Raw genomic sequence first — 23,689 nt, 5'->3', positions numbered from 1 at the left:
GTGGGCAATGGGGAAGAATGGAGTGATGAAGAAGAAAGACGTCCATATGCCCGTCTTTGTTTCTTTAAATATTAGTTTGCCAGTCATATCACTAATAATCATGCATTGCACAGTGAGGTGGAGCATCGTGTAGCAGCTTCAAAGATGTTCGCCTGATTTGGATTGCTTTCTGGTTACCTGCATATAGAATGTTATATACTGAATTGGTTGCTAGAAAGGTGATGAAATGAACGAAAGTGAATATAAACACCTCATATTCAGACTAGTTCTTCATTACAAATGCCATATATCAAGGAACTTCTACGGAGTACAACAGCATTGTAATCATACTGATTGATTGAATCTAACAAAACAAAGCTGGGTATCTTTCGCTCCTAATGCCCATAACGCCCCCTTTGGTTTTTGATGGTCTTTTGGGGTTTCCCCCTTTTTTTTTTTTTTTTTTTTTTTTTTAAAAAAAATCCGAACTCCTCCCGATGTACACAAACAAAAAAAAAAACAAACAAACTGATAGAAGCATGAAGAGAGGAGCCGAAGCTCCTCTCACACCGTGATCACTTTGTGATCAGATGCCACCCCAGCGGGCGGGTGGCCCCGCTGGGGTGGCGGAAGAAAGACTTGAGTTGAGTCTTACGACTCAGCACCCGCCTCTGTCAAATCAATGACAGAGGCGGTGCTCACCCCACCCAGTGAGGGCGAGGTGAGGGAGATCTGAGGCTCCACCGGAGCCACGAGAGAGGCCTTCTTGCGGTCGCGCTCAATGCGCGCGACCGACTTCAGGATTCCCTGAAGGTATCTCTTTGCCCCCATTATGAGGGCGGGGGCCTCCGCGCTCTTCTCCAGAGCCTCGAGCATGCGGCCGACCTGCAGCCTGGACTGCAGGTGGGGGCAGGCACGACGGCCTCCCCAGTGCGCCAGGCCGCACAGGCCGCAGAACTCGACACCGGCGTGACGGAGCGGGCAATTCCCCGGCACGTGGCGGTGTTGGCACGCCACACAAGATGGGAGATCATCTTGGGCGCCGTCGAAGGTGCCCATTGGTGGTGGGGGCGGCGTATCAACGCGGCGGAATGCGCGCGCGGCTGTGGAATCATGTATGTTAGCAAACTGTATATTTTTGTCTGTGATGGGGAAGGAAGGGATGTTGGTTGTAACTAAATAGCACAAGGTGTAATCAGGGTGTGCATGGAAAATGAAACAGTTCTTACCTCGCTGTTCTGCCTCGGCGATACGTGCAAGAACGAGAGCACTTGGAACTTCATTTGGATCAACCCCGGGATCCGAAAGAGTCGTGTCACCATCCTCTGCAGTGTCCATTGGCTCAGTTACGGCTTCGAATTCATCACCACTTTCGTCACCATCGTCCTCTGGCTGTTGGAACTCATAGTCTTTATCATCGGTTCTCTTTCGCATCTTGCTATGAGGCCGGCGAACAGGACTAGGCTTCTCATCGTCGTCGACTCCTTCAATGGCAGTATTGTAACGGGGTGCACCACGCTTTCTTTTCCCGCGACCAAGACCTTCCGATTGGCGGTTGGCCTCCTCTTGTGCTTCACGTTCACGCTCCTGCAGAATCTTCTCCCACGCTGTCAGGTCTACAGGTGTTTCCTCAGTCTCAACAACTTCTTCGAGGTTATCACGATCCTTTTGCCACACCCGCGCAAAATTGAACTGTGCATGTTCATTCTGGTTGGAAGTTTCCTCACTGGCAATTTGCTCAGCCTGCTCGGCCTGGCTCCGGTCCAACAAGTTGTCAATCGACTGGCTGTCGTATTTAATATCCGCCGAGTCGTCGTTATTGAACAGTGCTTGGGCACCATGCTTGAGGATTGACTCTAAGTCTTCTTCATCCTGGTCGGCCTCAATGCGATCGATAAGTACATGGTCCAGCGCCATCTTGGTTTTACCCTTTTGCATGATTTTTTCTTCCACTGATGCGCGCACTACTAGGTGGAACACAAGAACTGTATTCTTCTGCCCGATTCGATGGGCACGCGACAGTGCCTGCATGTCCTGCTTTGGATTGAAGTCTGGATCCATGATGATGACTGTATCGGCAGTGGCAAGGTTGATTCCAACACCACCCGACCGCGTCGAAAGCAAGAAGGCAAAGAACGGAGAATTCGGCGCGTTGAACTGATCGATTTGTTGCTGTTTCTCTCTTGAGGACAACTTGCCATCCAGGCGACAGTACTGGAGTCCCAGTCCGGTGAGAAAGTCTTCAACAATGGTGAGATTCTCCAAAAATTGACTGAAGATGAGGACTCGGTGTCCACGCTCCCGAAGTCGTGGTAGCATCAGGTTGAGCAACTGAAGCTTTCCAGACGCTTCGACCAAACGTCGATGAGAAATTTCGGGGTCGAGAGTTTGCTCTTCAATGTCCCGGTTGTAAATGAAGGGGTGACAAAGACACTTGCGCAGTTGCATCAGGATATTGTTCAGGTTATGTCGCTCTGCTTTCTTCAACTGTCCTGTTTGCTTTTTACAAATGGATCTGATAAGCTGCGGATTCTTTTGAAGAATTGATTTGTACAGCTTCTTCTGCACAACCGACATTGAGATTGGGATGATGATCTGCACCATCGGGGGGAGGAATGGCAGAACCTCTGCCTTTGTTCGACGAAGGAGACATGGGCGGATCATGTCATGGAGCTCACTAATCTGTTCATTGTCGAGGTATCCTCCGTATTTGGCTTCCAGATTTTCGGCATTGTAAGTTGGGTCAATAAATTGAACCAAGTTGAACAGTTCTCTGATGTTGTTTTGAAGTGGTGTGCCAGTGAGCAACAACTTGAAGCCGAATTTCATGCGACGAAGACGCTCATAGAGCTGTGTCTTTTCATTCTTGAGGCGCTGGCCTTCGTCAACGACCAAGCCGGCCCAATTGACACTGGACAAGACTCTCTTAGCCCCATCATCGGCCATGCTTTCGTATGAAGCAATGACTACGTGACAACATAGAGTGCCATTCTCGTGAAACATCTCGTACTTTCTGGTCATCTCGCGAGACAAGGCACTACCATAATAGGTGACAACCCGGACGTCTGGCGACCAGCTCTTGATCTCTCGACGCCAGTTTGGCACAGTCGCATTCGGAACAACAACCAAGAAAGGAAAACAATCCAGCTTTTCGATCAATGCCGAAATCATGGTGATGACCTGGATTGTCTTTCCCAGACCCATATCGTCAGCAAGAATGGCGTTCTTTTGCTGGAAAAACATGTAAAGCAACCAGTTTACTCCATCCATCTGATACTCCATGAGCTCGCCCCCGACCACCAAGCCAGGCTGAGCGGACAGCATAAGGCTCTCATCAAACGTCTTTGTGCGGGCATTGCTGAGACGAGTCTGGAGATCCTTAGCCCTTGGAGGTTGGATATTTTCCCGGAGCACCCTGTCAAAGAGAGCAACCTGGAAATCCTCCCAGCGAGTTGTATCAGTCCGACTTGGGGGATCTTCCCAGACTGAGTCTTCGTAAGGCAACCCTTTGTACTTAACATACGCCCGCTTGACCAAATCGCCGTTCGCACGATCATCTTGAGATTCGGGCTCATCGTGATATTCCACATCAAAAATGATGTCCACTCGTAGGTTGTCCTCCGGGACAGCTTCGGCTGTTGTCATGATCGGTTTTGTAGATCTGTCTGACTTGAGGAATGACTTCATCTGGCTGGCGGGGGCTTTGGACCAGACCCAATCTCCAGTCAACCAGGTCACACGGAAATAGGACTTGTTGTTCCACTTGATAAGGTACTCTTTGTCGATCTCTGGAAGCATCTCAACCAACTGCGGAACAACTTTGACTTCGGAATTTTTTGGTCTCCAAGCAACAATCACATGGATTGGGTTGGCGCCAGAAGGAGATTCAGAGCAATCGTTACATTGCCAGGAATCAAGATCCATGTCGGCACAGTCTTTGTCTGGAAGATGATAGATATGGAAGGCTCGCTTGCAGGCATGACCGCCACCAAGGCACCTGAGAAGGATATTATCCACATTGTTGATGCGAGAAATTTGCACATGGGTTATCGGATCTATGCCATCATTGGCTTCTCGCAATTGTTGCTCGGTTTGGGAAGTAAGGTTCTCTCGCAAGGGCTGAGACATGGGTCCTGCTTCTCTGCACACAGCACAGTGACCCAAGTGAGGCTTCATATCATGTTCTTGGTGCTTGATCCCCAAGCAACGGCTACATTGAAGAATAAACTCCCCTTCGGCAACCTTGGTTACTAAATGCTTTCGACTGCTTCGATCGCCAAGACAACCTTGATGGTACGAGACTGTACAGCCTTGACAGAATACCAAAGATCCTTTTTCAGGGTCGTAATTTTCCTGGCCGCATTGAGCACACAACTGGGAGTGTAACAGTCTGAAGTCATTGTCGGGTGGTAGTTCACGGAACTGCTCCCTTGCACCTGAGAACTTTTGTTGCTTGGGCTGCTCGACTTCGCGCTCGGAAAATTCGTCGTCTTCAAGTTTCTCTTTCAAGTTGCGCCGACGGGTCTTTCGCAGGCGAGATGATGCTCGTTTGCCAATATCGGAGGCAGAAGATTCTTCAAACCATTCGCGGGTACGTTGCTTCCGGCTCTTCTTCTGTACACCTCGCCTCAAGTGGCGGCGTTTGGTTGGAGGATTATTGTCATCTTCATCACTAGACTCCTCTGAATCTTCAGTATGCACGCTACTGGTATCATCACGGCTTTGATGGTCGTCGTTTTCATCTTCATCGCCACTGCGAAAGAAATGATCGTATGAGATTGATGGCCCACGCCGTTGGCGTCGTCGTGCAATTCCCCAATCCATGTCTGAATCATAGTCTGCGGGACCGTCTCCCCCGGAGTAAATGAGACGAGGAACGGGGTCGTGGTCCATTGCGAGGGGATCGGGGCTCTGTGAATCACGGTTGAATTCACGCAAAGCTTCTGGTCCGTTCTTAAGACCTTTCAATTCCTTGATGGTCATCTAGTGAACGCCATGGTCAGTCGAATGGAGCTTGTGATTGATTGATTGATTGTGTTCACTTACGGTTTGACGTTCACCACTTTTGAGTCTCACAATGAGCTTTGGCTCATTCATATCGACCGCAAGAATGCGACGAACCTCGAAGTGGCCGGGCAAATATTCATAGTCTTCAGAGTTATTAACCTCTGGCACAATGATCTCAAAAGACATTGTTGATGCTTCTGAGTTTCCAGTGATCTGTTGCACTGGCTGAAGGGCGCCTTCGGGGCCCTTATGTGAAACGATAGGAGTCGTACGAGATGATGATCTCTGGAACTGCGCCAGCAATTGCGCAGCCATCGCATCAGGATCATTTAGGGTTTGAGAACTGTCTCTAGGTTGAGACATGATGTTGTCCTGATCACGTGAGAAGTCAGGAAATGAGAATGAAGCTGTAGGAACCGCACATGCGGCTCCTACAAGTGAGGACTGGAGAAGTCAACTGAAGTGAAGCTGAGCTATGAAATGGGTATGGGATCGACGAAAGGGTTGAGTGTTTCAATGGACAGCCAAACAAGGGTTTGGATTGATTGGGCTCTCAAAGGAAAGATGAGTTCGAAGTGAATAAGAAGGAAAAGAATGAACGAGGGACGATGAATGAGAGAAGAAGAAAGCCGAAGTTGAACCAGACTCCAATTCGCATACAGCCCAGATCGCGCAACGCGTTTGGTTGCGATAACGATAAGTACGGGGGCGGCTAGAGACCTATCGCGCAGTTCGATATCGAAGTTCTCCAATGCCGGACTGGAAAACCTGCAAAGACCGGAACTTTGTCGCGATGCTCAGTGCTATCTCAAGAACGGGCTTGTATGGTCTTTCAAGAGTGGTCAACTCCTCGCATTCTACAGTCTTAGCGATTCGGCATGCATCTTTAAATTCAGCAATTGGGGAGGGTATTCGCAGATCTCAGTCGGCGGATGCGGACAGAGAGGATCGCCGCGGCAACGAGTCTCGATTTTCTAAACGCGAGCGACAATACGAGGGGCAGTACAGAGCGCGACAATACGAGAGATCAGGTGAATCCAATTACAATGAGCGTCAAACAAATGGGGTGCGACAATACGGACAGCAAAAATACGAAAGATCCGGTCAATCCAACTTCAATGAACGTCGATCCTATGGAGCGCGACCGCATGGAGAACAGAAGCCTGATAGAGCTGGATTGAACACCGGTGTTGATCGCAACTACGGCCAGGGCGATCGAGAATACGGAGCAAAAAGAACCCGGACATCAGACGGCTTGGGCCGCAAAGACTATGGCCGCCGACAATCGACATGGAATGACCACCCTCAATCCTCAAGACACAGCCGAAAGGAGGAAAAGTTTGAGTTCGATGAGGATGAGTTCATTCGTTCTGGTGATTTCCGAGGACTTCCCCGAGAACATCAATCACGATTCCAGTCACGATTTCAATCGCGGACCCAAGAGAGTCCATTCACACAATCTGGACGGGGAAGGTACGCAATGGATGAGTCGCGGGAGAAAGAGCCGGCAAGATCTCGAGCTCACCGGGCCACGAGCAGCATGCCAGAACGGGTGAAGGACAACGTGAAAGTGCCCGACACAATTCCCTACACTACACCGGCATCTGAGTTTATTTATGGCACAAGTGCCGTGGAGGCGGCGCTGCGTTGCAGTCGGCGCCAACTATACAAGCTGTATATCTACCAGAGTGCGGATGAAGAACTAAGTGCAGCAAAGATGACAATCCGCAAACTGGCACTGTCAAAGAACATTACAGTAAAAATGGCATTTGCCGGATGGGATCGGCTCATGGACAAGATGAGTGCCGGGCGACCTCACAATGGGTGTATTTTGGAGGCATCTCCCTTACCAAAATTACCTGTGCGTGGCCTGCAGGCTGTTCCATCTATATCCGAGGAGTATTTCCGAACGGAGCTTGCGCCACAAACCCGGGAAGAAGCTGCGGTAAATGGCACCGATGATCGAATCCAGATCCATCATCCTTCTCCTTTCTCGCAAGAAACTGAACAACGCCACCGATACCCAGTTGTTTTGTTATTGGATGGAGTGGTCGATACCGGTAATATGGGCGCCATCATCCGTTCATCCTATTTCCTGGGTGTGGATGCAATTGTTCTGGCCGGTCGCAACTCTGCGCCATTGTCTCCTATCACAATCAAATGTTCTGCTGGCGCAGCCGAGAACATGCCTATCCTTCACGTGAAGAATGAAGTTGATTTTATTCAGCGTTCCCAGCAGAATGGGTGGCGGTTCTATGCCGCAGATGCACCAATCCCCGGCTCTGTGCATCTAGATCATATCTCTTCGGACGGTAACCAAAGCGGATCCAAATTACCTATCACGACTGCGCCTAGTGTTATCATGATGGGTAGCGAAGCCACTGGATTGAGCTCACATATCAAGTCGCATGCAGATGCAATCGTCAGCATTCCAGGTGCCCGACATAGTTCTATCCTAGGCGTCCAATCAGACCCTGCCCGAATCGACAGTCTGAATGTGAGTGTCGCCGCCGCGCTACTGATGGAGAAGTTCTTGCGGACCCCCATAACTTTGGGCGAAATTGTCAAGAAGGAAAAGAATATGGAAACCAACACGAGAAAGGATAAAATGTGGTAATTGACTGTAATCAGTATGTATTCTAGCACTTACATTGCATCTATGTACACTAGCACATATAATTGGCGTTGTTTCTTTTTTCAATCCAAGCTCTTGTTCCGAATTAGGGTTAACACACCTCATCTGGAGAATCCAAGAGACCCTCCATTTCGAGTCTGATGTTTCTTGAGGTCATTAGAGGTAAAATCCTAGAATTCTTCAAAACTTCTGAGATATACCGACACTCGTCGCCGAAGTGTGGGGGACCGGATCTGCGGGGGGAAGACCCGCAGCCTCTTTTGACTTCCTTAACTTCCCGCGATTGTACAATCGTCTTTGTCTTTCCATTGTGAAATTTATTCTATAGAAAGATCCGTGCATGTGGATAAGACCATCCCTATGATCCCGGAAAAACAGATCCCAACTGCGGCCTTCGTGGTTGAAAAGCCTGGAGCTCCGTTCGTCCTTCAAGATGTTGTTCTCGATGGAGTCCGAGCGAATGAAGTCTTGGTTGAAATGAAGTATACTGCTCTTTGTCATACAGTATGTATCATGCATTCCGCAAGTGAACCTTTCCAAGCAAACGAGACTGACAAGATACCCTCAGGACATCGTCGTCCAACAAGGCGCAATGCCGGTTGGCGACTATCCCGCCGTACTAGGTCATGAGGGCGCCGGAATTGTCCGCCGCGTCGGCAGTGGTGTTAAAGACAAGTCCCTCCAAGAGGGCGACCTTGTTTTCTTAAGCTTCAGCTCCTGCCATGAAAAATCATGTAGCCCCTGCAGCAAAGGCCGAAACGGATTCTGCAGTCAGATAACATCCATTAATTTCGCCGGCGCTCGAGGTCTCAGCGCTGCCGAATCACCCATCTCTTTCCCTGATGGAAAGGGTTCAATTCGTGGCCAATTCTTCGGTCAGTCTTCTATGAGCAAGCTGGCTGTGGTTGACGAGCGGTCAGTCGTCAAGTCACCTCCAGGATCTGGAATCACGGTTGAAGACATGGCGGTTCTTGCTCCTCTTGGCTGTGGATATCTTACTGGTGCTGGTACCGTCTTCAATGTTCTCAAGCCTCAGCCAACAAGTCGGTTTGCTGTCCTTGGCATGGGTGCTGTTGGGCTGGCGGCCATGATGGCGGCCCGATCTCAGGGAGTCGAAACAGTTATTGCGATTGATATTGTTGATGCGAAGCTCGAGCTGGCGAAGTCTCTTGGTGCATCGCACACATTGAACACAAAGAGTGTGTCTGACCTTGCACAGGGGCTGTTAGATATCTTCCCGGATGGCGTTGACTGTATTCTCGACACGACGGGTGTAGTGCCTCTGCTTGAGGCTGCGGTCAAAGCTTTGGGCCATGAAGGAACCTTGGCTATTGTGGGTGTGGCTTGTGCTGGTTCATCTCTCAACATCGATCCTTTGGCACTCATGATGGCTTGCAAGCGTATTGTTGGTGTGATTGAAGGCTGCGCAAACCCCGCTGTGGTAAGTCTTTGTTTTTTTTTTTTTTCAGAATCGCTCTCAAGTCGTGACTAATTTTTCGTCATTGTGCAGATTGTTCCACATCTGATTGATCTATACAAGCAAGGGAAATTCCCAGTTGACAAGCTTGCTAGGATCTATGCCCCGGATGCCCTTGAGCAAGCCCTAGCAGACTTGCACTCTGGAAATGTAAGTCCTTCGGAATGGATGTTTCAAACAGGCGAGCTAACAGATATACTCTCCATAGGTTATCAAGCCCGTCATCAAATGGGCAGATTTGTGACGATATGACTCGAGTACGCATATGAAGGCGCTTTTCATTTAGTGGTGGCTGTGATTGGTTTCTATCAGTAGATTGTAGCACATTTCTTTCCGTGTTCATATTGCAGCATCTTTCTTTCGTAGTACATAGAAGTATGAATTGTATCGCATGCAAGTCCTACGCCAAATATCACATTATGCATATGTTTAGCTGGACTCAGAAGGCACAGAGAGATTTTGATGCAGCTCCTTTCGCTGCACAGCACCAAAGCGAAGATTGCCGACATCGAAGACCTGAATATCGGATTAGCCCGTGTGACTGTAGACTTTCACAGAAAAAATCACTCACTGCATAAATAGCTTTCAAAAAGGTATCACCTAGAATGTCCATGGTCATAGTACCACGACTTTGGATGCCTCCATAGACATAACCAGACTTAGCCTCGGCAAATCCTAGATCTTCCTTCTGGACAACAAACTGCTTGTCCCCAAGAGCAAAAGATATAACAGGCAACTTATCAGCCGGTGTGTTGGAGGGATAGATCCATCCCTGGCTATCGTTGTCATACTCTGCCCCGGGGATAGTATCATAAATGGCCTGACAAGTTGCATCATCCACCAGCGCCAAAGTAGTCCCCGTATCAGCAATAGCCTTGTTTCCAGTCCGAGAAACCAACTTCCCATTCACAGTCGCCGAGGCCGAATCGAACATCCAAAACCCCTGACTGTTATCGACAGGTGTGTAGTAGACCTCCTCCTCGGCGGCTTTCACAGTGTCCTGATCAATATAACCAAAAGTATAGAATGACTCGCCCTTATCCGGCTCATTCAAATCTCGCCATGATCCTAATTTTGCAGTGAAGAGCTCAGCTGACTTCGGGATGTCGGATTGCGAGATCATATTCTCCACAGGCGTGCTCACGGCCTGGGGCTGAACAGTATTGATATTACCAAACGCAAGTCCCAGAAGCCCATCCCCAGCACCTTGTGCAAACTGTGCGGACAACATATCAGCGACCTCGATAGCCTGGTCTCGGACCACCAGCCCACCGATGTTGACATTATCGTTGCCGACCGTGCCAGAGGCAAAGGAGCCATCACCGTACTTAATCTGCCACGTAGAGCCATCTTTCTCTTTGAATGTGCTCGACTTGGTCGGATCGAAGATTGTATGGTGTTTGTTCTCGGACAAACTCTTCGATGATAACTCCGTGGACCAGACCTAGACAATCTTAGCAACCTTCACAGCACGCGCATATAAGCGAAAGAAGCCTACTTACCCACAGATCTGCAGACCCAGTATCAAAGTCTAGTTTGAGCTTCTGTTCAGGCGTGCCGATACTGACTTCTGCAAGATACATCGAATCATTTTGCACATCGTGGGCATCTACTTGCCCAACCTCATCGCTGACGGCGCTCTTCTTCTGCAGCACCTGTTGCAATCGAGCACGACCTCCTACAGGCTTATTTGTAAATTGTCGGCCGGTCTGTACCATCGTCGTCCCAAGGAAATACGGGCCACCCTTCGTTGGGTTGAAGCGATACTTGCGCATAGCGTGCAAGTACGACTTCGTGCCCGACTTCTGGTAGTGCGGGTTCGCGATAAGATTTATTTTAGTCGTCATGGTGGGGGGTCGAATATTTTTTATTCGAGGAGGTTCAGTATGGTTGGCTAGAGCTTGGGGTCTCCCTAGGTATTTATGCTGGGATCATGCAATGGACTGGTGGGTATTGGAAACGGAGAGCGTCGTCATGGCCTTTGGGCATTGCGATGCCTCTCTAGTGGGGAGGCTGGTCATTTATCGGTTTGATGGATAATAGGTAGAGACGTAGAAACCTGTTATTTTGTAATTGATGACTTAGGGTTAGTGTTGTTTCAGTAGCATGATGGCGGCAGAAGGTAGTATCCGATCTGCACGGTGATACGGACTCCGGCCAGGCGGGGAATTTCTCGGGATTATACAGGAATATACAGAAATATACAGGAATATGCACGAATATACAGGGATGATAGGATGATACAGGGATCTACGATAAGCCTTTGGTAGTAAAACAAGTTAACTCTATTTCAATTACAAAAATACATTAAGATCATTTGCGCCAACCCTGACAAAACCGCCCCAATATCCGAATCACCAATAACCTGAGCAAACTGGGAACGTACACACTCGTGGATCAATCCACATGATTACCTCTTGCGAGACTTAGACTTGGTTGCGGTAGCACTAGGAGCTCGGGAACTTGCCGCAGACGCAGTCTTGCTACCACCCTTGGTGCCCTTGGCCTGTTTGGTCGACTGTAAGAGAAAAGTTAGAATCGAATTATAGATGATCAGATGATCGATGAGACAGAACTTACAGCAGCTCCATTCTTAGCCTTCTTCTTGGCAGGGGGCGCTTCTTCTAATTCCTCTTCCTCGTCACGATCACGACCGCGGCCTTTGCCTTCACTGGGCTCGAATTCCTTCGCCACAGTGTTCAACAGAGTAGTGCAGCGACGACCGATTTCCACGGGTGTACGACTGAGCATGAAGAAATCGAATCGGAACAGAGGTGATTCACGAATCTCGTCACGGATGAGTTCATACAAATTCTCGCCCTCGACCCCATACTTGTCCAACATGATTAACAAGAATCGGTCCTCATCTTCAGTGTAAACCTTCTTGTTGGTGGTGGACACTGTGTAGTTGATCTTGAGCTGCTGAAGCGGCACGCGGTACATCTCCAACTTCTTGCGGAGCATCTTCCGCTGGTGGTCCATCTTCCGCACCTTCTCTTCACCCTGATCGATGACTCGGAGATACTTAGGATAGTCCTGGATCTCGGTGTATCGGCGCCAGAAGACGTCGGCGTATTCTTTAATCTCATCGGGCTCCTTGCTGTCTACCTCGGTGGCAATACCCTTGTAGTCGGTGCGACCAAACTTGGCAGATCCATTGATAAATTGCTGGAAATCACGTCGGTTCCAAGTCGCAAAGCCTTCTTCTGACATACGTGCTTTCTCAGCTTGCTCCTCTTCAGTGAGCGGAACGGAGTTGTCAATCTCCTGTTGTTCAAGGTCCCGCTCAGCCTCTCGCTCACTGAGCTCCTCTTCAGGACCCTCGGGCAATTGAGCCTTGTAACCAATTTCCTTGTGGAAGTAGGCCGTCTCCTTTTCTTGGAGCTCGTGAAGACCAGGGGGAAGAACTGCCAGTCGTGGACAGTGATTTGTTTAGGAGCACGTGGGACCTTAGGCTTTGTATCGGCGGTTCGGCCTCCAGTGGCCAACGCTTGGCGGTAGTATTTGTCGATGGAATAGAATTGCTCTTTGCGCTCACGCTTGGCTGGGTTGATCCAACTGATGCCAATATCCTTCTTCCGTTCGGTGAAATCTTTGCCATTCCATTCATATGCACTTTCAGAGGAGAACTTTTGCAAGTCATCAATACCGAGAGTCTCGTACTTCTTGCTGAGCTCTGCAGTTCGTTCTTCACCTTTACGCAGGATGGTCTCGATATCTTCATCTTCAGCGGTCTCTGTCCCGTCTCCAGCCTTCGTGTTGAATACTTCAGCGGCACCGTGCTGAATCATGCCAAGGAGGTCTTCCTTCGAAGATGCTTTGTTGACCTGCTGTCCAGAACGACCTTGCTGAATGACAAGCTGGTCCAAGCGCAGTTTCTGGGCTGCTCGCTCCAGAACCTTCTCTTCAATGGCATGCTCTGTGATGAATCGGAAAACCTTGACCTGCTTGGTTTGGCCGATTCGGTGGGCTCGGTCCATGGCCTGCAAATCAGCTTGCGGGTTCCAGTCACTGTCGAAGAGAACCACAATATCAGCCGAAGTCAAGTTGATACCCAGACCACCCGCTCTGGTGGTCAGAAGGAAAACGAATTTATCGGATCCGGGCTTGTTGTAGTCATCAATGGCAGCAATGCGATCCTCGTGTGCAGTAGTACCATCGATACGGCAGTAGTTGTAATCTCTGAACACACAGTAATCTTCCAAGATATCCAGTACACGACTCATCTGGGAGAAGATAAGGACACGACTACCATCCGCTTGCATGCGCTTCAGAAGTTTGTCCAGAATGACCATCTTTCCCGAATTGAAAACAAGATGCTCGTCCGTCGTATATGGAGGACCTGGTTCAGCCCCCTCAAACAGGTAAGGATGGTTGCAACACTTCCGTAGTTGCATAACGATGTTCAACAAGCGGGTCTTGGACTCGCGTTTCCCAGCGGCACCATTAACGGCGTCAATGTCCTTCTCCAGGATTTTCTGGTACCACTTCCGTTGCATTTCAGACATTGGAACATAGAGATTCAGTTCTTTCTTCGGCAGCAAACTCTTCTCAACATCACTCTTCACACGTCGAAGCAAAAAAGGGCGCAAAACACGGTGGAGTTGCTGTACCACAGTTTCTTGGTCAGAATCTTGGTTTGAAAACCACTGGTCGAAGGCCTCCGAATCGCCGAAGACATCTGGAAGAAGGAAGTTGAGCAAAGCCCACAATTCATGCAGATTGTTTTGCAGCGGAGTACCCGTGATCAGCAGCCGATTGCGGGAGTTGAAAAGACGGATGATTTGCGACAACGACGATTCTTCGTTTTTGATCCGATGGGCCTCGTCGATGATAATGTATTCCCAAGCAAACTTCTTCAGGTGCGACTTCTCGCGGAGGATCATCTCATAACTGGTGATGCAGACATCGAACTCCTCCTCAACTAAGCGCTCATTGATCAACTGCTGTCGCTCTTCTTTGTTACCTTGGAGCACCAGGACATCGATGTCGGGGGTCCACTTTGCAAACTCCCGTTTCCAATTGTCTAGAGTTGACTTCGGCACGACGACCAAATGAGGCCCGTTGATATCACGAATGTAACGTAGATAACCCAGGAATGAAATCGTCTGCAAGGTCTTGCCGAGACCCATCTCATCAGCCAAGATACCGGAAATGCCGTTCTCGTGTAGCGAAACGAGCCAGTTGAGACCGGCAACCTGGTAATCGCGTAGTTCGCCATGGATGAATGCCGGTGACTCTCGGAAGACGGTGGTGCTATCACCGCCCTGCTTCTCATCTTGTAGCAGCTCTGCGTCTTCTTCTTGTTCAGTCCTGCGGCGCCGCTCACTACCAGCACCTCCAGTGCGCTTGGAGCCCTTGCGGGCCTTTTCCTCCGCCTCTGCATTCTGTCGGTCGATCTCTGCCATAATCTCTTTAATTTCAGGGTTTGGATTCGTCTCGATGAAGTGGCGGAACAGGTCAGTGAGACCGAGGAGATATCGGAAACGGCGAATGGAATCATCCTCCTGCGAGACGTAATATATCAGCAGAGGCGTAGTCGGTCATCTTGTGCTATGAACTATACCTTTGTGGTATCAAGGCGGCCATGTTTCTTGTTTAGGATGTTTTTTCTGAGGTGGTTGGCCTCAGATCTGCGCCTGCGTCCATCGGCAGTGGCGTCGCCCGCAACGCTGCTTTCAGTGGTGTTGGGATTTGTGTCAGAGTCCTTTTCAATGATTAGCAAAATTCAGTCTCTAATACACAACGTTGTAGACCAATGGCATCTTTACTGTATACTCTGGTGTATCTCGGTGGCTCTAGATTGCGAAAGAAAATCAGCATGAGATGAGACAAAAGACAGAGATACATGTAGATGACCATGCTGCGGTTTGTTCTAGATAAGCAAGTAGGAACAGCTTCACATACCGTCATTTGCGCGTCGGCACTATCCACGGGCACCGAAGGGACCGTGTCGTCATTTGCGTCAGTCATAGGCGTATCAACCTGCGAGACCGGATCAGACGCGAGGGCAGGAGCCATGTTTTATCTTTGGCGAACAGATCACAGCTGCTTTCGCTGTTCAAACACGTCTTTGAGTGTGCAACAAAGAATATCGGAAGCTCGCGACTAGTCGAATCGCGTGGTGTAATAAGAAAGAACTGCGGTCGGAGTGGTGAGGAAGTGAGAGGGATTGTCTAAATATAGTCCAATATATAATCAAAAATTGGAGCGACTCATCAACGGGGGTCCCATAGAATGAATGCTATTGAACAATTCTAGACTAGGATTATTGAAGGTATTCAAAGCGCGTCGATGGCAAATCAAGATACCGCCTTTCAGTAGGGCGGACGGCTCGGAATATTGATCTTCCGTCGGAAAGTGGGCTTCTCGTTACCGGGCCAAGGCGGTCATCTGCAACAACCTTGAAAGTTCCTCCGTTGACACATCTTGGTGCCGCTTATTGTTGCACAGCTGGGTGAACAACTGCCTGGATATATCTGATCCTGGGTGTTTTGGCTTTTGCCCTCTTTCTTAATCAAGACTCTGTTATCACCCCTGCTCTCTTTTTACCATCTCCAAGCTCTTCTCTATTGCGATTTGTCCACCGAGCAACGACGCACGATATACGAAGTTGTCAACACGAAAAACTTCTGTCCTCAAGCCCACTGCCGGATAGGGCTTTGATATTGTCCCCTGCCATGGACTCCATGAGGTCCCTCAACACCTCTCTCCCGAGCTCGACACCCCGCCCGCAACCTCCGGAGCAACTCCTCCAGCAATTCAAAGCGGCGGCTCTATCTGTCACAAACCTGTACAAGAATGCAGTATGTGAACAAGCTCAGGCAAGGTCATTGGGATACCAGGAAGCAATAGAGGATTTACTTCACTTCCTCGACCGCGAGAACCTCGGTCTCGGAGACGGAGAGGGGTGGAAGGTTCGACAATGGGCAACTGAAAAGTGTGACGGAACTGGATCACAAAGCAGCGATGAAGATGCAGACGCCGACAAACGTGACCGAAGTGCTACTCCCGCTACTGCTCGCAAAGAAAAACCTACGCCCGAAACCATTGCTCGTCAGCCCCCCACCTCGGCGCCTGTACCCACATCTAAGCCAGAGCCGATCACTCCTCCCACGCAACTTCACGAAACACCATCTTTCGCCACACCTGCCGTCTTCACATTCTCTGCCGGTCCTACATACCCTCAGTGTCAAGAACTCGACATGGATGTGCAGTCATCGGACAACTCATCTGCGGCCATGCAGGACGGCGCTCCTGTAAGCGTCTCAGTGATGCCTCGCAATAGCCGACCACACCATCGTCACAACAACCACCCACGAGCAACTGCGCGCCCTTCGCCACGGGAGTCCCCTGCTAGTCTTGGGTCCAAGAGGAAATTCACTTTCCCGGATTTTTTCGATCTATCGGGACTTAATAACGGACGAGATGCGTCAGGGGGTGGGAAACGAGGTCGCTTTACCTAGGGCTTGGCCTAGATAAAGTATTATATGATGATGAAGTGACGACCATTCCCTTCTGATTGTCACACTGTGGCTGGTTGAGATTTCGGGTACGAAGGTGCTTTTCGGGTGCATAACAAGGAAGGGGCATTTTGCATATGGTTTTGTTTTGTTTCTTTTCTTCCTTGGGTTTCTCATTCTTACAGTCTCTTTTTCTTATTTTTCCCTTCCCCTTGTGATATAGCATATAGACGGATATGCCTGTGGTGATACCCGATACCCGGAGTGGCAATTGTCATTGGTTTGCGACTAAACAACAATCAATATCTTACAAAACTTCCAATATGTGCTTCGCTATCAAATATCTTGCTCAGCTTCAGCCTTCGTCGCATTGCATGCGGTTTCATATGTGTTGATTGTACAATGCTCAATTAAACGCTCGCCACAACCCCATTCCCACTAATGTCGCGGAAATAGAGGCAATACCCAGCTTGCGCGAGCCCATCTTGTATTTGGTGGCACCTTGCATGATGGCCTTCTCTTGTTTCCGGAGATTGACCATTCCAGTGTAGTAGCTGTAGACTCCGAGACCAATAAAAGCAGCAGATCCTGTTGCGGAATGTCAGTATTAATGACTGGTAATACCAGCTCGGATCACAGGCTAAAAATAAACATACCAGTCACTCTGCAGGACAGACAGTCGTCGTACTTGTCCTCAGCCAGAGCCTGTTTGGCGTCTTTTGGTTGGATATCCATGTTGTAATTATCAGAAGAGATGAATCTGTTGTAGAGCTGAATTCGATATTGTTCGAAACAAGAACAAGAAAGGCGTACCGAATCAACACGGTTCAGGTAGCATGAGTTGATCTCTGTTTGTTCTCCAAAAAGTTATCGGAAGGCGGGACTCTGCGGCAAAACACGAGAGCTATGCAATCGAAGTACGCCGACACAGCAAGTAATCTCATCATCAGACAATTATCACAATGAGCGGCGAGATTGATGCCGTTTACATATATGACGAGCAAAAGTATGGTATTCCGCACCGGCTTGCAAGGTCACACTAACCGTGCTCCCTAGCGTTCCTATCGTCGAACATGTATATCGATCCCGCCCGCCCTCGGCCTCCGCCATCCTGCCCCTCTACCTTGCTCATGCCGAGCCACGCCCTTCCTTGCTGTACATCCCTAGCGCTCTACCACCGGTGACGGTATTTTCGACGGTTGAGTCGAATTTGACATTTCTTGCCATAAGCGAAGTCGATACGGAGCCGCTTTTGGCATTGGAGTTCCTGCACCGCGTGATTGATGTACTCGAGGACTTTGTTGGAGCACCGCTGCTCACAACTAAGATCCAGGCCAACTATGATGTTGTTGCACAGCTTCTCACTGAAATGTGCGATGGGGGAATAGTATGTAATACCGAACCCAATGCATTGCAGGAGGTTGTTGAAGTTCCCGGTTGGATGGGGAAGCTGCTAGGTGGAATTGGAGTACCTGGGTGAGCAGCTCTTCACCTGAGAGCCAATAGTATGTGGTACTAATGGGTTCGCGTGGGAGTTTAGCACATCTTCGCCAGCGCTAGGATCTACGAATCCTCTCAAGCAATCTCTCGCCGCCGCAAGTGCATCACAAGGACCCGCCATTCCTTGGCGACGCCCCGGTGTACGGCATACCTCGAATGAGCTATATGTCGACATCATTGAATCTCTCTCTGTTACTATGGCTCCTTCGGGGCGACTCCTGTCTGCTTTGGTATCTGGAACCATCGCATTTACGGCGAAGATATCGGGAGTCCCGGACCTACAGCTATCGTTATCAGCTCCTGGTGGTCAGCATGTTCTTGCTCGCAAGATCGAACTTCCAGTTTTTCACCCGTGTGTTCGACTGGCTCGATGGAAGGAGCGGCCGGGCGAGCTCAGCTTCATACCCCCCGATGGGCGGTTTATCTTGGCTGGATATGAAGTGGATCTTCTTCCCATAGATCCCGACCTGGATGAGCCACCAAGCCATATGGAAAAGCTTTTCCTACCTGCTATCGTGGATATCCGTAAATCGCTAGGATCATCTGGATCCGAATTTGAGGTTCGGCTGACTTTGAACACAAATTTCCCGGGCCAAAGCTCATCCTCGCGGCCTGGAGCTACCCGAGGCGGATCCGGTACATCAACACCGTCGTTCTTAGGTGGCGGAAGTGGAAGCTCCGGGCCGGCACTTGAAGAGGTTGTGGTTAGCGTACCGATCTCAAAGTCCGTCCGCCATATCACGGACATGCAGGCCAGCCGTGGTGATGCTCAATTCTCCCCCGCAAGCGGGCTTCTCGAATGGCGGGTTCCCACTGGCAAGGATGCCGGAACATTGACCGGTACTGCCACACTGCGTTGCAGTGTTTCAGGCTATCCATCCGCTGATGATGACCTCGACGGCAGCGTCGAGGATGCTGACGAAGATGCCAATGCCAACCTCTTGCAAGGTTACTACGAGGCTCCTACCTCCTACAACGATGCAACCGCCACTACATCAAAGAAGCCTCGTTCCTCCGACCCCTCTAAACGTAAAAAGAAGAAGAAGAAGTCCACAAAGAAATCCTCCCGCTCCGCTGCCTTACAATCAGAAGACGCGGAAGAAGACCCCATTGCAGCTGCAGCTCCATCCCCAAATCCTTCTATACCTCACACCCCCACACCTCCACCCCAATCACAATCACAATCACACTCACAATCACACTCACAATCCCAGGATAATGCCCACCTCCCCGCATTCTTCGCCCCATCATCTACATCCCGCCCCACGCGCAGAACCAAAGCCCAGGCCAATGCAAGTCTAATGCCCAACTCGGCGTCTGTATCCTTCTCCGTGCGAGGCTGGCTTCCCTCTGGTATCAAGGTGGAAAGTCTCAACATCGACCAGCGTCGCAGTCGTGGTTTAGGCGAGGGTGTCAAGCCATACAAGGGTGTCAAATACTTGTGCGTGAGCAACCGCGGCGTGGAGCGGCGCTGCTGAGAGCCCATTGTATTTGACATAGACTTGGTTTCTGATATCGGATAAAGTGAAGGCGTTGGTCTGTTTTGGATAGCACATTCGATAATCACTGCATTTGACAGCATGAATGATGATATGAATGTTAGATCTGTGTTTCGCAGGGGTGTATCTTGATGTAGTGTCGTAGCCTATTGCCGGGAGCTTTGGGGCTCCAACGCCGATGCCATGATGTCTAGATAAACTATGTCCGCATACTCCCAGGGTTGTCACCAGGGATATGTAATACACTATCAAAACAACCAAGAACACACAAATCAATTTAAAATAAAATATACACAGCTCGAATATCCATAACCCAGTTACCTAAGAGCGATTAATTTCAAAGTGCACTTACCTACATGACAAATTACTTTACTGTAGAGTGATCCAAGATATTCATCCACACATGTAAATCCAACCTGAAGTCTAACGCTCCACCAAAAGGTGTAATCAGTGATCAACACCAAAGCAGTGGGATAGATCCTAGCCGGATGGGATGGAATAGTGTCGATCAGGGGCAGGCGTTCACGTTCACAATTTCGATCGGCGTTCGAGGACCTGCAGGACGATGTAGGCGACTATTACAGGTTAGACTGTGATTCCAAAAATGTTTGATGGGAATGATATGCAGATTGAAATGATTGAAACAGATGTGCAATCGCAATGGAATGCAAGGGGGACAATAGATTCATTAAAATTCACGGATTATGAGTATCTTTTTCCTTGATTCCGGGGTATGAGAGTATGATCAAGGAAAAGGGGTAAGATGATGACAATAACGAAATAAATGGTAAGGAGAGACATCCTCGGAGAGAATAGAACAGAGTAAAGCCAGTCAATGAGATCGGGGTATATAGCACAGACAGGGATTATGCGTCTTCATCGTTGGAAGCATATAAGCCACAGACGGGGGTTGGGGATGGCGGAATTTAGTTCCCCTCTTCACATAAACGGGAAAGTCTCCAGTATTAGGATAAACTAACGAGACAAATTTGTGCAAGAGGAAAAAATTCACAGAAATGGCAAGGAAATGAAGATCCAGAATTTACTTACTGGCAGCAATAACAGTAGCTCGGCCAGCTCCAGCCTTCGCACTGCCTCCACCCAGAGTAAGGATGCAGCGCAGCCAGCCGAGAGTCAGCTTGTTACCGTTGCGGTCGAAGTCGGGGTGCAGGGCGCTAGCAGCATTGAACATGCTAATCTTGCCTGCGTACGGTGGGTACCGGATAGCCAGGATGGACTCCAGCCAGCTTGGGCTGGAGGTGATGGGACGACGGTGCACCCAGACGTCAAAGCTAGAGCGGCCGCGGTAAGAACCGTAGCCACTCTCGCCAACACCGCCGAAGGGCAGGGTGGGGATGTGCAGCGCGGCGTCGTTGCAGGAAACGCCGCCGGAGCGAGTGGAAGAGACAACTAGGAGAGAGGGTTAGGATGGCTGTCGTTGCGGGGTACCAGATATACAAGACTTACTCTTCTCGACATCGGCCTTGTTACCGAAGGGGTAGAGACCCAACGGTGTGCTTTGAACACCATTGGCTAGGCGGATAGCCTCGTCGAGGTTATCTACAGGCAAGATGGGGATGAAAGGACCGAAGCTCTCCTGCGAACACAGGGAGTCATCGACCGAGTCGACCTGGACAACGGTTGGCTCGATGAACAGCTCTTTCTCGTCCATAGTGCCACCCATAAGGATCTTGCCCTTAGTATTATCAAGCATGGACTTAAGACGGGCGAAGGAAGCCTCGTTGACGATGCGTGAGTAATCGGGCGAGCCCTTAGCACCCTGGGGATAGAATTCCTTGTATGCATTCTTGAATTCCTGTACGACCTCTGGGACAAGCGACTTGTCGACCAGCAGGTAGTTCTGCGAGGTACAGAGCTGGCCAGCGTTCAGGAGCTTACCCCAGAGCATGCGGCGGGCGACGAGACGCGGGTTCGCGCTCTTGGACACGATGGCTGGGTTGATACCGCCCAGCTCGAGCACAACGGGGGTCAAATGTTGTGCAGCGGCCTTGGCGATGATGCGTCCGACGTTGGCGCCGCCCGTGAAGAAGATCTTGTCCCACCGTTCGGCTAACAATGCCTGTGTCTCAGGGATACCGCCCTGGATGATTTTGTAGCATGAAGGGTCGAGACTCGACTCGATGATCTTTTGCATGACAGCGGCGCTGCGGGGAGCATTTTCGCTAGGCTTGATCACGACAGTGTTTCCGGCAGCGATGGCACCAATGGCGGGGCCGAGGGTCAATTGGAAGGGGAAGTTGAAGGCACTAGAGTTGAAAAAAAGAAAGAGCCTGTTAGTCGGAATATTCTTCAGGCGCATCGCAAGCGAGGGGGCAAAGGGGGAGACGTACCCAATGACCAGCACAGTACCCAGAGGATCCTTTCTGATCTTGGGGCTCATGAACTTGAATGTGAGATCGATATCGGAGGCCTTTTCATCCTTGGCCCATTTGCGCAGGTTGCGTGTCGTGAAGACGATGTCGTTGAGGATCCATCCGCTCTCTCCGATATTGGTCTCGAACGGAGGCTTGTGCAGGTCCTGGGCGCAGGCCTCCATAATTGCCTCTTCATTGTCTTTGACACTGGGAAAGCATTAATTAATTGACCAGAAACACAAAGGAATTGAGTACTCACGCCCAGTACAACTTGCGCAGCTGGACGAGGCGGAACTCCAGGTCGCGAGTCTTGTGCTCATCAAAGGCCTTGCGGGCCGTGGCGACGCGCGAAGGAATCTCCTCCAGCGACGTAGCTTGAAATTCCGGTAGGTCAACCATCATGAATTAAGATAGTCCAAAAAGGAAGAATGGGGAAAAAAAAGTGGGAAATTGTGCGGGTACATATAAATGTCTTGAGATCTACGGGCATTTTTAAGTTACCTAGGCTATATATCTCCAAGGGATTTTAGCTCTACCCTTATTAGTCTAAAGCTCCGCACATGCTCTCGGCTTCTACTTTTGGCCTCCACTTCGTTTAAATCTAGCTGGAAAGAAGAAAAAAAAAAGGAAATCTATAGTAATTTTACCTCTATTCAGTGCTATCTCTGGGTGTACAAGAAGTCCACGTACAAGTGTGCATGTACACGTCCATGCATGTCCCCATCATATAAAAGTCCCCGTAACCGCGGTTTCACACGAACTGCCCGCTGCAAAAGAGTGGAGATGCCGTCAGATTACTAATCACGTCATAGGAATCCCCCGGAAATATATAGCTATCATTAATCAAGAATTGATAGAACATGTAAGAGGTCTCTTTGGTCATGCAGATTCTAGAGTGCTATGTACCTCTCCTTAAAAAGCTCGCCAACACATTGAGTGCGTCAAGTCCAATGTGTTATTGGATTACTCAGTGGTATCACAACCTCTCTTGGCAATGAATAATGATTGACCGTGCAAGGATTATCACATGGAATAGGAAGAAGTATACCTACTTCGGCACACGCAGAGTATATGTACTCTACCCCTCTCACCCCGGAGATACCTGGTAACCCGTTAACCCTACAGCCATATTGTCTAAAATTATCTAACTTCAGAACTGGATAACGGACCACCTAGTCGAGTTCTATATCTAAGAGCCTAGCCCTTCTATAATCGAGGGCTTATGTGGCGCTCTGCTATACATAACTGGTCCACCTTGGTGTTTCGCAACTCTATTTCGCAGCCCGCAGTCGGCATAGCGGGCTATGGCTATGCCAGAAGTGGTAGTCGAGACGTATAGGGTTGGTTCGCGGTCAATCGCTCCGAGCGATTCGGTTGTTCTACTGAGTTTAGGGGTCTATCGCTATCTTTGATTCGTCGATGAACGTATCCGGGATAGTTTTGGAAGACCAAGTCTCCATAATTGGAGAGCGTCCACAATTACCTGATCGTCTCAACGACATCGTACTTCAAACTCAATTTTCTTTTGATCTGCGTCTTTTTCCAAATGGTTGCGCGTGAAATCCGTCCTTATAGCTATCTGTTGCTCTTTGGAGCTGGGCGAATCTTATCATCTGCAATTTTTGCGAGGCTGTCTCTGATTTGGTTACATAGCTAGGTTTAGAAACAGTGAGCATGTCAAGCATCGAGAGGTTAGGGAAGGGTAGTCTCTAACATTTGATATTAATACTTAATCCTGTCGATTCTGGAGCGGT

The 23,689-nt window shown here is 49.5% G+C and overlaps 9 protein-coding genes across 9 annotated transcripts; 4 read left to right on the top strand and 5 right to left on the bottom strand.

The window, feature by feature from the left end:
• Positions 1–630: 630 nt before the first annotated feature.
• N7500_002478 (uncharacterized protein) lies at positions 631–5,349 on the bottom strand (the record flags this gene model as incomplete). Its single annotated transcript, XM_056673624.1, has 3 exons — positions 631–1,082; positions 1,209–4,962; positions 5,026–5,349. The coding sequence occupies 3 exons, from the start codon at positions 5,347–5,349 to the stop codon at positions 631–633; spliced, it is 4,530 nt and encodes a 1,509-aa protein (XP_056534149.1).
• Positions 5,350–5,779: 430 nt separating this feature from the next.
• Positions 5,780–7,603, top strand: N7500_002477 (RNA methyltransferase, TrmH family; the record flags this gene model as incomplete). Its single annotated transcript, XM_056673623.1, has 1 exon — positions 5,780–7,603. The coding sequence occupies one exon, from the start codon at positions 5,780–5,782 to the stop codon at positions 7,601–7,603; it is 1,824 nt and encodes a 607-aa protein (XP_056534148.1).
• A 378-nt stretch (positions 7,604–7,981) lies between these two features.
• Positions 7,982–9,342, top strand: N7500_002476 (NAD(P)-dependent alcohol dehydrogenase; the record flags this gene model as incomplete). Its single annotated transcript, XM_056673622.1, has 4 exons — positions 7,982–8,125; positions 8,190–9,062; positions 9,132–9,248; positions 9,307–9,342. The coding sequence occupies 4 exons, from the start codon at positions 7,982–7,984 to the stop codon at positions 9,340–9,342; spliced, it is 1,170 nt and encodes a 389-aa protein (XP_056534147.1).
• A 185-nt stretch (positions 9,343–9,527) lies between these two features.
• N7500_002475 (pepsin-like aspartic protease) lies at positions 9,528–10,945 on the bottom strand (the record flags this gene model as incomplete). The annotated part of the gene is made up of 3 exons (XM_056673621.1): positions 9,528–9,614; positions 9,670–10,542; positions 10,601–10,945. 3 exons carry the CDS (start codon positions 10,943–10,945, stop codon positions 9,528–9,530), a joined length of 1,305 nt encoding a protein of 434 aa, XP_056534146.1.
• Positions 10,946–11,508: 563 nt separating this feature from the next.
• N7500_002474 (uncharacterized protein) lies at positions 11,509–15,119 on the bottom strand (the record flags this gene model as incomplete). Its single annotated transcript, XM_056673620.1, is given in 5 exon segments — positions 11,509–11,616; positions 11,679–12,482; positions 12,494–14,605; positions 14,665–14,805; positions 15,006–15,119. The coding sequence occupies 5 exon segments, from the start codon at positions 15,117–15,119 to the stop codon at positions 11,509–11,511; spliced, it is 3,279 nt and encodes a 1,092-aa protein (XP_056534145.1).
• A 659-nt stretch (positions 15,120–15,778) lies between these two features.
• On the top strand, positions 15,779–16,564 carry N7500_002473 (uncharacterized protein; the record flags this gene model as incomplete). The annotated part of the gene is made up of 1 exon (XM_056673619.1): positions 15,779–16,564. One exon carries the CDS (start codon positions 15,779–15,781, stop codon positions 16,562–16,564), a length of 786 nt encoding a protein of 261 aa, XP_056534144.1.
• Positions 16,565–16,967: 403 nt separating this feature from the next.
• On the bottom strand, positions 16,968–17,296 carry N7500_002472 (uncharacterized protein; the record flags this gene model as incomplete). Its single annotated transcript, XM_056673618.1, has 2 exons — positions 16,968–17,149; positions 17,218–17,296. 2 exons carry the CDS (start codon positions 17,294–17,296, stop codon positions 16,968–16,970), a joined length of 261 nt encoding a protein of 86 aa, XP_056534143.1.
• A 227-nt stretch (positions 17,297–17,523) lies between these two features.
• On the top strand, positions 17,524–19,539 carry N7500_002471 (putative AP-3 adaptor complex subunit mu; the record flags this gene model as incomplete). Its single annotated transcript, XM_056673617.1, has 3 exons — positions 17,524–17,567; positions 17,618–18,037; positions 18,102–19,539. The coding sequence occupies 3 exons, from the start codon at positions 17,524–17,526 to the stop codon at positions 19,537–19,539; spliced, it is 1,902 nt and encodes a 633-aa protein (XP_056534142.1).
• Positions 19,540–20,088: 549 nt separating this feature from the next.
• Positions 20,089–22,337, bottom strand: N7500_002470 (hexadecenal dehydrogenase; the record flags this gene model as incomplete). The annotated part of the gene is made up of 4 exons (XM_056673616.1): positions 20,089–20,135; positions 20,611–20,970; positions 21,028–22,142; positions 22,195–22,337. 4 exons carry the CDS (start codon positions 22,335–22,337, stop codon positions 20,089–20,091), a joined length of 1,665 nt encoding a protein of 554 aa, XP_056534141.1.
• Positions 22,338–23,689: the final 1,352 nt, after the last annotated feature.

The sequence above is a fragment of the Penicillium coprophilum genome, assembly GCF_028826855.1.
Source record: "Penicillium coprophilum strain IBT 35676 chromosome Unknown utg000002l_segment0_segment1, whole genome shotgun sequence".
NCBI lineage: Eukaryota > Fungi > Ascomycota > Eurotiomycetes > Eurotiales > Aspergillaceae > Penicillium > Penicillium coprophilum.
This window is presented reverse-complemented; position numbering and strand designations above follow the sequence as displayed.